Here is a 13,614-nt window from a genome sequence, read left to right as displayed (position 1 = left end):
GGCGAGCGTGCGCAGTTTGACATTTGAGTTTGTCAACGCCACTGGAGCATTGTGGGAGTTGTATTTCTCACGTTTAAACTTAAAACACAAACATCGTTTTCTCTATCCTACTTCTCCCTTCTTTATATTTTTTAAAATGCTCTTTACTGACAAACATTTAAGATAATGTGAACAAAAAATAAAATAAAATAAAATAAAATAAATACACAACAAAACATGCAGGGGAACAGGAGCACAAATCTATTGTCATTTGGATTTGTGGATATAAAATTTTGCTAATTTTCATTAGGTTAATAATAAAATAGGTTTATTCTTTGATTTTATTGTCATCACATTTATTGAAACCAATCAAAACATTCTCTAAGCATAGAGTAGCATAGATAAAGAGTCAATACTGTCAATAATAAATCTGCTCAATAAATCTATTCAAAGAAAAATATGAATGATTAGTTGTCCCTGCAACATATCTGCAGTATTCAACTGAAGACAAGACAAAATCTTACCTCAAGGTCCACTAACTTTTTTTGGAGTTGACTCAATACCCACTCCCTCAGTCAAAGATGGTCAGCAGATGGCGCCAACACACACTAAAAGACAGCTGAGTGTTTGCAGTATCAGTATTAGTGTGTGTGTGTGTGAGTGAAAGTGTGTGTGTGTGTGTGTGTGTGTGTGTGTGTGTGTGTGTGTGTGTGTGTGTGTGCGTGTGCGTGTGTGTGAGAAAGTGTGTGTGCGTGTGTGCGTGCGTGTGTGTGTGTGTTTGTGTGTGTGTGTGTGTGTGTGTATGTGTGTGTGTGAAAGGATGTGTGTGTCACTTAAAAGGAAGAAGGAAGGAATTCAGCAAAGGATGTATTTTTGGGAAACTTCAGTTTCTGGGAAGTCCAGAGATGACCAAGCAGACCACCATCTGAGTGGTTCCAGTTATCTTACAATAAAGTGCAAAACATTTTTACACACATACACATATCAGCACAGGGAAAAGCACTGAAACAAACGTCTTGCCAGCTGCAATATTGATACCGGACGATATGTTCAATTCATTCATGAGAAAGTAACAACTGAAGGCATCATCATAAGATCATAAGACTGTCATTGCGTAATGTTAAAAGACCACTATAGATGCATGGTATCATCGACATGGTTAAACTTCGGTGTCTTTGAACTTGTTGATCAAACACAGGGTTGAGGTTTGAAGAGAACCAGTATGTTTCCATCTGCCTGGTGACATCACCTGTCCTTATGAGCTGCAGAGTGTCCTGCTGAATTGCCTACAGTGTAATTAGAAATTCTGTAGGTTGATAATATTGATGACGATGATATTCAAAATCATGCAGGGCCTTGATTTCATTTTGAAATGTCTTCACCCCTTCGAAAGGTTCATACTCAATGTTAGACTCAGACTTAGAAAAAACTTTAAGTGTCCTCAGAGAGGCAAGTTGTGGTACAGCACAGAAACATATAGACACATTAAAAGCACATCAGACAAAAACAACAATAACTGATCATCTGTAGCAACTGTCACAGTCAGAAGTGTTAAAGTGCATGTCAGTAATTACATACCAACAAATATACTGTACAACCCATATTTATTTCACATGTCTCACATCCCCTGATCCCTGTATTTCCCCAGAATCAAATTGGCAGTGGAGTTATGACCATGGGAATATATTTGTTTTTGCCCTGTTGGTTTTGATCTTGTGGGTATTTATTCCTCCCACCTGAAGGGAGTGGTGGAAACTCCACTGAGAGTGGACTGGATGTGTCCATGAAGACTTTGCCTGCCTTCTCAGTCAGCCTGGTCAGCTGGTCGGTGGTTCATCCGTCTATGTTTAAACTCATATTATTACTTATTAAATATTATTAGTAGCAATGTCCTGCCTTTATTTAAATGACCTAGTTTGCCACATTGATCTGTTCTTGTTGGTTACCACTGTGTTGTTGCTTTATTTCATGTTTGTACTCCATACCACGTTGTGTGGTAATTAAATAAACTTGAAACTTGAAACTTGAAGCAAGTCAGTCTGCTGTTTCCCCATGATTTTCCCACTGGTCTTAAGATTTTTTTTCCTAATTTGTTCCTGTGAATAACCTTAGAATGACCACACCAGCATACAATACAATAATACAAGATGCTTTCAATAAAGTAAAACACTTACACAGTAAATATGTCACGTAAGATGTTTTTGATGTTTTCTTTTCACAATTTATGGCTATGAACAGCAGACCATGTAAAATGATATATATGGTGTAGAATGCACTTGGAATGAAAGAGTGGGCCATAACTTTACAGTTTTAGTTGGATTCATAGAGATGAAGATGAGATGAAAAAAAAAAAAAACTCCAAAGAAATGACCTGTTGATTCAGCTTAAATGCATTTATTTCTCATTTCTAAAGTATTTAACATGTGGATGTTTTTTTATGACGCATGTCAAGATTATATAAGATGATGCAGACATTCATCATTCACTGATGAATTCATTCATTCATTCAATTCATTCATTACAGTTAAACTCTTCCCAGCATTCCTTTATAAGGCCTATTGTGAATTAGGTTGTGATAGTTAGTCATTTTTTAAAAAAAAGTTTGGGAAACACTGATATGCAGAACTTCAGCTTTTAGTTCCCTCCCTGCATGTGGACTTAAATTCCTTCCACAGTTTCAGTCTGAGTCGTTTATTGATTGCGTCCTTGGTGACATATACCTGGTAGGTATTTAAGCCCTGTCTGGACCAGTTTTGACAAATACTGTACCTCAGTGGTTTATTGGTTCATAACGAGACAAAAGAGTGGCGGCACGAACACACAAAGCATTAAGACAAATGTTTGCTCGAGGCAGCACAACTATTTTCTTACATTTGGTCGTCACGCCTGGATACCGAGATGTACAGTAACCTATAGCAACGCTGCTGTGCAAACCTCCTAATCTCAGTCAGCCATGTTGGTCATTGCCAAACACTTGCGCGTCCACGCAGTGTAATCTATGGTGTTTGAAGTAGCTGAGGCATGATTCATGCTGTCCAGTTCCCTTTTTAAGTTCCATATAACAGAACTCAGAAATTGTAAAGAACCTTTGATGTGTAAGGATTTAGACTTTTTCACTATAAATGAATTATTTGTCATGCCTCCAGGCCGCCCTGAAATTTTAAGTTGACTGAATTTGAAAAGACAAGTTGATATAATTTTGCAACGATTCAAAACAAAGAAACTTTTCAAGTCAAATAAACTTGACATTAATTCTCTTGTACTTGAAACACTGACAAACATTACAAACACATTTGGTTTCCTTTTCTTGACTTACATGTTAAAGTGTATTAGTATTTATAGTATATTAGAGACACACAACAATATTTCTGTCAAAACTGTCAAACAATGCAGGCTGGGAACTCTATTGTGCTGATCATATTTCTTTAGAAACTTCATTTAATGAGTTGAACTCATGTTTATACATTCATAACAGTGCTGGGATGTTTCTGTATACACACTGTTGGACTGCTCATGCTGGGTCTGAGGGATCGTAAGGGATTCATTCACATCCGAACAGCTGGTCGGGTTGTTTTGACCCTTGCAGCTGCTGTTAATTCACTATCCTGCTCGTCTGTTGCTTCTGGAAAGTTCTCTTTGAGTCAGAGGTTCACAGAAAACAATGTGGGCAAAGTGGAGTTTATAGTTTATCTTTATTTATTTTTAAGTTTTTTTTGGTGGGGGGCTTTTTGCCTTTATTTTGATAGAGATAGCTGAAGATATGACATGAAAGGGGGTAGAGAGTGCGGGAATGACATGCAGCCACTGCAGAGGACTAACAGCCCACAATGCAATGCAGGAGTGACGTACTGTACTGCGGGTATAAGGTATATATAATATTATTGATCCTTTCCTCTGTTCCTGCATGAACCCATGTATGAATCTGTATATTCATTCCATTGATTTAATAAAGTCAACCTAGTGTGAGAAACTCCAGTAAGACTAGCCCAGCTGTGATACAGGGGTGATATAATGTTCACTGTAATTTACAGCTTTGTTCCTCATTCTTTTGCTCATAGTGATTCTTATCTCTGACACCCTCCCTCTTGTTATCGTTAACAGCTTTGCTCACTTCACCTTTACTTCAGTAAAAACAGAATAGTATTTTGTGTTGATGTAGTGGTTGCCTTGCATCTATTTGTTCCACTCATGTTTGTTTTGCATGCATTGCATGCAGGTTGACATAAATGAGTCAAACCATAATATTTACAGCATCACTTCATCAATGAAACTAATGAGTCATGAAAGAACTTACACATATCTAAACAAGGACGATGATGACTTGAAATACGTTTATGATGACAGCCAGTGAGCACAGTTCATAGTTGCGTCATGTCGCCCACTTCCACTTTCCATGTTTGGTCAAGGGGCCTCAGACCGGGTCTCACTGCCGTGTCATGACATCACTCCAGTGCGATTGTTTTTTATTTGGGTGAACTAGAGCGTGGCAGCTGGGCTTTCCAAGACTCCAAACACAAAAATCACAAAAGTTCTCCAATTAGCGGAGCAGCATAAACAAAGGGATGGAATCTTAACGTCAGAAATGGGGGGTGGGATCACTGCAGGGGTAAACACTGAGGTAAACACTGGTTTGATAAGAGTGATGATTCAAATCTGGGGCTGTTTCCAAGAATCCAGTTCACAGAGGTGACTGGGTAAGTTTGGTGGGTAAAACCTGAAACACCCTTAAGTCTGGAGCACTTAATTTACTCCGCAAAGTTATACAGGGTCCATATTACAGAAACTTCCTATCTTAAATTAAAATAAGAAGAGTCTATATTGATTTGGGATTACAGAAGCGAATCCTAACTAAAAAGAGTTCACTCAGCAGAGTGCAGATATCTGCCAGGCAACAGATGATGAAGCACCTACTGCAATGTCACCACAACTGCCAGATGCAACCAGCAGAGACTTCCATATGTTGTCCCGAGCTGAAACCAGATTTTAAAGTTGATCTGTTGGACCCAGCAATAGTGGCATGAAATATCTGCCTCTGCTATTTTGATTAGTATTTCATATCTAAAATGAGCTATAATTCATATCTAAAACATAATTGCAAATAGCAAGTTAACATTTTTTTTATGTTATAACGGCATGCTATACTTGCAGATATATATTTGTATAAGTTGTTGTGAACTTAGTGGAGCAGTGGTGGCACACATGCGCCATCTAAAGAGTCAGAATAGGACGTTTCGGCTTGTTGGCTGTAATTCTTTTTGTAGTCCAGTTCAGCAGCAATCAGTGCAGCTGACATGTTTGGGCACCTCAGGAAAACCTCTCTTATACTCAGAAATCTCTTGTGGGAGGTATGAAAAAAAGGTTTTGATAAATCTTAGACACGCTACAGTGTGAAAGTGAGGTATTACCTGCTAGAGGCTATGCAAGCCGTGCCAGATGCGGTACTGTGGAAACACAAACACATATTTGTATATCTTCAGAGAAATATGTGTTAGCGTGTCACTGTTCACTAACTGCTGCATTCAGAGTAATTAGAAAATCAAATGTCTCTTTGCAGGCAATATGTCAAAGACTACTGGAATTTATTTCCATGAGAACTACATTAAATGACACCTTGGATTCTGAGGGTGTTTAAAGCTGCTTTTGTTACAAAAGTTACACAGCTGACATATGGTTAACAATTCAATTTAACAGAGGGATTGAGATCATTATAACCCTTTTTTGTCTTCCAACCAAAGCAGGTGTAAAAACACTCAGTATCCTGCTACTACTAAAGCTACAACCTTAATCCTGTAAGAGGATTGGCCTGGTTATCTCAGGATAGATCTCTGCACCGTGCATCATCAAGTTATACTCTTTGATGCCGCATTACACACTGATATCTGATATTATGACTATGTTAATCATTTTTCTTTCTTAAACCAGTAAACAGAAAAGCATATGCAGTTCTTTTTTTGTTTTTTTCCTTTTCATCTTAAAAAGAAAAACAGCTGCAATCAGTGTGTCCCCTTACTGAATCTGTAAAATGAAAATAGAAAAAGTAAGTGAGAGACAGAGGCAGCTGGCCTTCAAAATAAAGGCTGAATGATGCAACGGCCAATTTAAGGAGAGCTGAACTAAATAAATAAACAGACAGTCTGAATAAAGAACATAATTCATGACATACAGTTATATTTCTGCAACTTTCCCACAACTGATCATCACTAAAATGCCAGTGTGATGCTGTGATTCGTGTTTATGTAATTATTAATTTATATTCATCAACTTATACGTGAATTTGTAAGAGCCCACGGTCTGCTTTTATTAGTGTACCAACCTGTGTTTCCTACAGTAGCAGTGGCTGTGCCTGTGTGGTAATGTGTTTGGCAGTCTCTTCAGATATGAGGCATCTTAATTTAACATATCAAATTGTGGGTTAGTATTGCATGTCTTTACTTAAAAATCTTAACCGGCTTTTATGTTGTGGTTTTGGCATGCCTGCAGCTCTTTGGGGTTACAGGGGAGTCAAGTCTAGGTTACAAAACTAGCAGGTGAGGTTATTTAACATGTGACAGCCTGCTTCTGCAGCAGAGAAGAGAGATGGCTTCTGCAATGGTATGTGGCCCTCCATGTGTGCATTTTGTAGTTTTCTTCTGTTTTAAGTACTGAGGGAAGATGATTTGGATTCTTGCAAAACTGTTGCAAAACAGTAGAAATGCAATTTAAGTCTTTTTAGTTGTATGATCTTACATATAGCCTGTAATAATATAAAATCAGGGAACTGTTATTCATGCCTTCATAAGTAATTGATTAGATCACATAAATTTCTCGCTCTCTAGAATCAGTAAAAAATCTATCTAAACTATTTTCATTAGCCCTGAGGTTATTCAGCAGATCTTTTAGAGCCCTTTGTGCTTTTCTGCTCCCTGAGAGCTTTGGATGCTTCATTCCTGGTTGTTCTCATGTCCAAAGGCGATGGAAAGTTTGCAGTTAGTACTCTGAGACTTCGGAAAGACCTGCCTGAGGAGATCACGGCCGCAAACTCTGTTACGTCTCTTTATATCACTTTTAAAAACCTTCCTTTTAAAAATGTCTTTGATGATTTATGGCATTTTAGTTTGTTTTAGTTGGCTAATTTTCAGTTGATTTTATTTTCTTTTTGTTTTAAATTATGTTTTTTAAATTCAAAGCTCTTTCTAACTAACGATTCTGAAAGAAAGCTTGGATGTAAGTGAAAGTATTGGACTTCATTTGTTTCAGAGCGTATGAGGCAGGCCCTTGATGGCACAGGAGGGTCATGTAAAGACCCCTCCTGGAGTCCAGACACTGTTGCTGGTGGTCAAAAGACAAAAGTCGCACCAGCAGCCTCATTCTTGGCTGAATCTCCTCCGGCTCTCATGATGAGTTTAGCACCACTCAGTCTCATAATGAGTCACACTGAAATAATTCAGGGAATATTTGCTTTCTTGCCAAGAGTTAGGTAGAAATGATGCTTTTACGTATGCATGTAAGGATGGTAAATATGAAGGTACAGCTGGCAGCTAGTTAGCTTAGCTTAGCACAAAGACTGGAAACAGTGGGGAACAGCCAGCCTGTATCTGATCAATGGGTACAGTTTGGATTTTGATGATTCTTATGGATTTCAGTTTGATTCTTGATTCAAAGTCGTTCAGTATCCTCCTGAATTCTTCACAGCAGAGTTGTACAAAGTGCTAAATACCACAGATAAATGTTACGAGTGTAAACACTGAACTAAGCTTATGTTAGCTGGTTAAGCATAATGACGGTGGTCTCTGGTTTCTTAAATGTTTGCAGGTTTACTCACTTTACTGTCATGATTCAGAGTATCCTGTCCTTGTAAAGCGTTTTGTAGCATAACTGCTACTCACCTGCTAGTCAAGCAACTTAGTCAGAAACAAATAAATGCCTTCAGGCAGGCTTTACTTCTGTCTAAAGTTATCTCAAACAGCTATTTCAACCGCTGAGTGACTATGGAATCAAGTAACCACATAATAAAATAATCATGATCCCATAGACGTCCAGGAATTGAGCAAAACTATAAGCAAGTAAAGCAATTGCCGTTTTTCAAGCTCTGTCTCAGACTTTGAAAAACTTGACGTTAGGAGAAAACATCTAAAGGCACAGATAGATAGCTTGGTTGATATATGGTAGCTATGCTGTCAAAATTTCTTAATGATTCCTTTATTAACCATAATTTTGGAACCAATTTTTATTTGGAATTGGTTCTCAATCTCAGCCAATTAAGAAACACACACACTCCAGCACCTTTAAAACTCCCTAATTAACACTTTATGTCTTGTTTTTTTATTAGTGCAAAAATGATGTGGAAAAATCACAAGTTGTGGTTACTTTCTTGAGTGTATGAGGTTACCAGGCAACCAGAAGTGCTTCTACTATTGCGAATCAATAAAATAAAATGCAAAACTTCAGTATTTTATGTAATTTTGTTTTTATTTTCATTCAGGACAACATGAATATTAGGGTATATTTCTTCATATTCCAGTGTAAAATATTAACCAAATCTTTATTGAAATCAAATATGATGGTGATGATGATGATGATGATGATGATGATGATGACAGTGATGATGATGATGATGTTGAACATCATGCTGAGTCGAGTTGTTGGCTGATTCATATCACCCTAAGATAATCCAAGAACCACTGTTTCCTTTTTGTGTATTTCCATAAAGCACACAGAAAAGGATGAACTCCTCATCTGATGATGTTTCACCGATGATGATGATGATGATGATGATGATGGTAAAATACCAGACGCTCATGGATGTTTTTTTCCAGACACAATACGTACCTCCCACCACACTGACTTCAGAAGCACGGGGCGGTAATGTCAGGTTGGACTGTTGGGAGACATGTTTACACTAAAATGTTTCCACATCCAGAGAGCTTTGGCCTCTTCAGTCTTGGGAGTTCCTGTCTGTTTGTCTACAAAGTTTTTTTTTTCATTAAATCAATTTTGGCAAAAAAAAAAAAAACACACAGACCTTATGTATACACATGCTTAAATATCACATTTGAAGATGTCGCTTGTACAAACCCTGGATTTATAAACGACTTGTGTACAGATGAACCTAATCAAGTTCTACAAAAGTCTTTGACTTAATACATTTTTACAAGTACATAGAGCATGTAATATGATCTATCTTTACAAAATAAAACATTGCAGTTATTTTAAATTACAGTTAGCTTGCTTTGGCTTTTGTTTGGGTGGTGGTGAGGGGATTTATGATTTTTTTTTTTTTTTAAACATGAATAAACGCTGTATCTCCTCACTTTACTGTAACCCACACCCACATTTGAGAGCACCCATATTTGGGACATTGAGGTCAACTGGATGTAAAATTTCTCCTTTAGAGAACAATCTTCAAACACTAGTGAGCTAGTGGAGATGTTGGTTTTTCTATTTGTCGTCGCCCAAAAGATTAACTTGTCTGATGTCATAAATTGTCTTTCATAGCTCCTCCTCCTCCTCAGCAGCCAAACGCTTTGTTTACTCTACATCATTTTCTTCCTCGTCTTCCAGACCAGGCATCTCTTTCTCTGGCAGCAGGCCGTAGCTGTTGAGGAAGGCCTCCACATCGGTGGCGAAGAACTCCTCGTTTAGATGCTGCGTGCAGGCCAGGAAGTTCCCTAGCAGTTCTCCAGCCTTGTACACCAGCAGCGTGGGCAAAACCTCATCCGAGAACCGCTCGGCAGCACCAGACGCGACGGCATCGATCCTGCAGAACTTTACGGTGGGGTACTCAGTGGCCAGGCAGTCGAGGCAGGTGTTCAGCTCCTCGCAGCCTTTGACCCCCATCTTGTAGATGTGAACCACCACCACTGTGCTGTAATGCTCCTTCTCTATGACTTCTAGGAAGGCCTCTCCGCTGTCCAGGTCGTGCACACCTTCAAACTTTGGCCCAAAGCTGAGTTTATCGTGCATCTCCTGCATGCACCGCTTTCTGTATTTCTTTAGACATCCCTCATCCTCCTCCTTCAGCAGTTCATACTCTTGGACACTCATCTGAAAAATGACATTAAAGCTATAGTTAACATTTATATTACCAATCGAATACCATTACTTTCAGTTTCTATAGGTTATTATATATGTATGTATGTATTAAATTGCTCATTAAAGGGAAAATTTCCAATTTCATGTGGATGTCCAGTCAAAGTTGATGGTAAATGTAGTCAACTGAAGCAATGAATCCATGTTTGCTATATTGACTGAGAAAATGAAGTTATCCTGCTGCAAAATCTGTAGTTCTTCTGCTCTGCGGAATATATTCCTTCAACTGATTACATTTACCATCAATGCTGACTCGACATCCACATGAAAAGTAAAAAATTTTTCCTTTAACGCAGCAGTTTTCTATAATACCTCCAAGAAGTTCCCGTCAGACCTTTTGTTTTTCACACAAAGCCGTTTCATGCAGTATCCAAAGATCACAAACAAAAGCACAGTGTTTGCTGACTATCAAAATAAAAGTCTTCCATCTTCACTGTGGTCTGTTTACCTTGCGGTTAAGGTTTGCTCTGGAGTCATCTTTTGGCCCGCTCGGGGACGACATCTGTCTCAGCAGTTCCCTTTTTGCAGGAGGCAAGTTCTCCTGGTCCATACTTTCCAACTTAAACCTCCTCCAGTCATTGATGACTCCTTTTGGACCTGTGGAGAGGGCAAATAACATTTTATATTCAGTTATTGAGGCCTCTGGAGAAGAGTTGATTTGCAAAAGTGCTCTTATTATTAATGCATATCCCTGATTATTTAGTGAGCCAATATAAAGACAGATATCGGCAACGACAGAGGAAGACACAGGAAGCCAGTGCAATAGAATCCAATTTCCCAGCAGCCATTTTGACATGAAAACGTAGACGTAACACGTGACACGGGTGTTACCAATGACAGTGATTAAAATTCTGTTCCATTCAGGTCAAACAGAGTCAGGGTGCTGCTGTTGTGTGTGTTGGCTCACTGAACAGGCTTTGCTGCACTAAATTACACTAAATTAGCATCATTCATAACGCCAATATGGCTGCTATGAAAAAGGTCTATTCAGTTGTTGTCTAGGAGGAGCAGCTTGCTTGTCGTTTCATAAAAGCAGCATTCTCAAAATTCTCTCTCAGATTACAAATAATCAAAAATATTTGTGATTTCAAGCTAAACGACTGGTTTTTTGTTTTGTAAAAATGAAAATGCATCACTGATAGTCACTGTGTCCCGCTTTAAACGCAGGATTAAAGCTTCATCCCAACCCTCTAGAAAGTGCACTAATTGCCCAACTGTTGCGTAAGAAAAAGAAGATTAGGGCGTCAGTTAAACTGCCAAAGCTTTGCAGATCTGTGCTCTGCTTCACTTCGGTCTTCCTGTTGTCTGTTTACAGCCAACTGCTCTGTAAACAATGCTGTTTGCTTTTGCTCAATTTGTTCAGTATTTTCCGTTAAAGGCACAAATGATTTGTGTCTGCAGGTGCAAACACAAGCACAAACCGCAAGTTTGTAAAAAAAAACAAAAAACAAAAAAAACCTTAGTTACTGTGTGATGTTTGGAAACAGCTCTGGGACTAACCTGTGTGGGTTGCAGTCTCTTCCAAATCAATCACTCTCTCAGACATTTTTCTGGTTAGCGACCTGAAAGACAGCAAAATAAGAATCAGGCTGAGTTGAAGGAGGTCATTCAGATGGTACCCAGGAGGCTTTTCATGTGTAAATGAATAATTATTTTACTTCTTTAGGGCATTAATGGTCTGCAACATGTGTTTGTTCTCATTATGCAGCTAAAATCTTTGCACTGTGACAGAGCCACCGGATAACAAGTGAATCCCATGATATCTAATTAAATTAATGCAGTCTAAGAGGATTACTGACTGACTGACTGACTGAAACAGATCTCACAGTCTTGTTTGCTATTGTTTTAAGATGGAACAGGTGGGACAGGCAACTGAAAACGTTCAACTGTAAAGAAAAAAACAAAATCATTAATGACGGTATAATTTTAATGATAGTTATATATATAACACAACTGATGCATTTATTTCTATATTTAAAATTACTTGTTGTCCGTGTTATGATATTATCTCAATTTTAGGTTAACTTTGTCTCGCTGTTGTTTGGCCTCACTGTTAACTTTTCTGTCATTATGTTTATGGATATCATGCTTTTGTTTTGTCTGTCAAAGCACCTTGTAAATGCTGTTTTTAGAGATGCTATATTAATAAAGTTATTACACATTAAAGAAGGAAAACAGAGGGGAATTAATTAATATAAATATATTCTGTCAGATTCCATTTTTTTTAAGTATAATTGGTTTATATACATTATATACATTTATATACAGGAAATGTACGATACATTTGCTTCAGATGTAATAGTCTCACAGTGCTTTGCAAACGGTGTCAGTGTTTGGATCAGTCCATGTGTGGCGTATGCAGAGCCAGTATCTCCTGGCTTCTGCCCAGCATTTCAATTAGTTTAGTCTTCCTTCCTGCATGCAGTCACGATGCCGATCTGGCGCGATGATCTTTGAGGTCACCTCGCTAACCCCCAAATCCGCAAGTGGAGATTTGCCCTGATTAGTTCTAGCATGAGCGAATGAAGTCCTATGTAAATGTTTCAATTCTATGTGTGTGTGTGTGTGTGTGTGTGTGTGAGAGCAAGGGACAAGACAATAAAGTCTTGTGAACAGCTGACTTTCCATCAGACACAGAACCATGACTAAATTCAGTACGAAAAGAAAGAATCCTTTGTTCACGTATATTCATGTTCACAAGTATTTAGTTTATAACTAAAAAACTACACTAAACCAGAAAGAATAAGGACCTTTATACTGTATCTAATATTGTAAAATAGTGTAACTGGTTAATTCTATACATTAAAAATCAAGATGGCGCCCAAAATTAGCCTTAAATGTATGTAAAAACATGCAGACCAAATAACTTATCTCCCAGTACATCCATTCAAAACTAAACTTTCCAATTCTACACAAAGTTTTAGCTGATTTCACTCCATTATTATAAAAAAAATAGACCTCAGTGGAGTTTTTCTTACCTCCCACAGTCACAGTGAAGTCCTCCCTTTGTGTCAGTAGCTAACCTTGCACTGCTCCACGCTCGATCACTTCACTAAGCTATCTGCTGCTGGACAGCGTGTGTTTTTCTGTGCATGCGTGTGTCTTTTCCAGCCAATGAGCTTGGTCTAATGGAGATTTCAAAAAAAGACCCTACAGAGCAAACAGAAATAGAGCATAGATCCTAAGAGGATTTCACTTCAGTAATTAGCAGCCTCCACTCGATGAAGGCCCGACTGCACACAATGAGGAGAGACAGGGGCAGACAGATAAAAAGACAGGGAGAGAACAGACTGCTTATTTTTAAAACTTTTGAAAGTTCAGATAAGAGCTTCCTCTATTCAAGAGCAGCACACAAGAGCTACTGTGTTGTATTTCACTACAATAAACAGCACGTCAGGGGTTAACTCAAATAAGGGCACTATATCCGTGAGATGAACTCTCAAAGAAAGTGATCTTGTCTGGAATTCAAAGTTCTTCAAGGCATAGAGCTTCACACGAAAGTGAACACATGATGGGAATCTTTCAAAACACAAAACACCTCTAGCTACGGGGTGGGGAAAGTCTAGT

General features: G+C 38.3%; 1 protein-coding gene across 1 annotated transcript; it reads right to left on the bottom strand.

The window, feature by feature from the left end:
* Nucleotides 1-9,033: 9,033 nt before the first annotated feature.
* pdcb (phosducin b) lies at nt 9,034-13,167 on the bottom strand. Its single transcript, XM_084723743.1, has 4 exons — nt 13,026-13,167; nt 11,548-11,609; nt 10,496-10,644; nt 9,034-10,002 (listed from the first exon to the last, which is right to left on the bottom strand). Exons 2-4 carry the CDS (start codon nt 11,591-11,593, stop codon nt 9,487-9,489), a joined length of 711 nt encoding a protein of 236 aa, XP_084579869.1. The 5' UTR covers nt 11,594-11,609; nt 13,026-13,167; the 3' UTR covers nt 9,034-9,486.
* Nucleotides 13,168-13,614: the final 447 nt, after the last annotated feature.

Source organism: Lutjanus erythropterus, chromosome 7, assembly GCF_056507025.1.
Source record: "Lutjanus erythropterus isolate fLutEry1 chromosome 7, fLutEry1.hap2, whole genome shotgun sequence".
Lineage (NCBI taxonomy): Eukaryota > Metazoa > Chordata > Actinopteri > Lutjaniformes > Lutjanidae > Lutjanus > Lutjanus erythropterus.
Note: the sequence above shows the minus strand (reverse complement) of the source record. Positions and strands in the feature narration are given on the sequence as shown.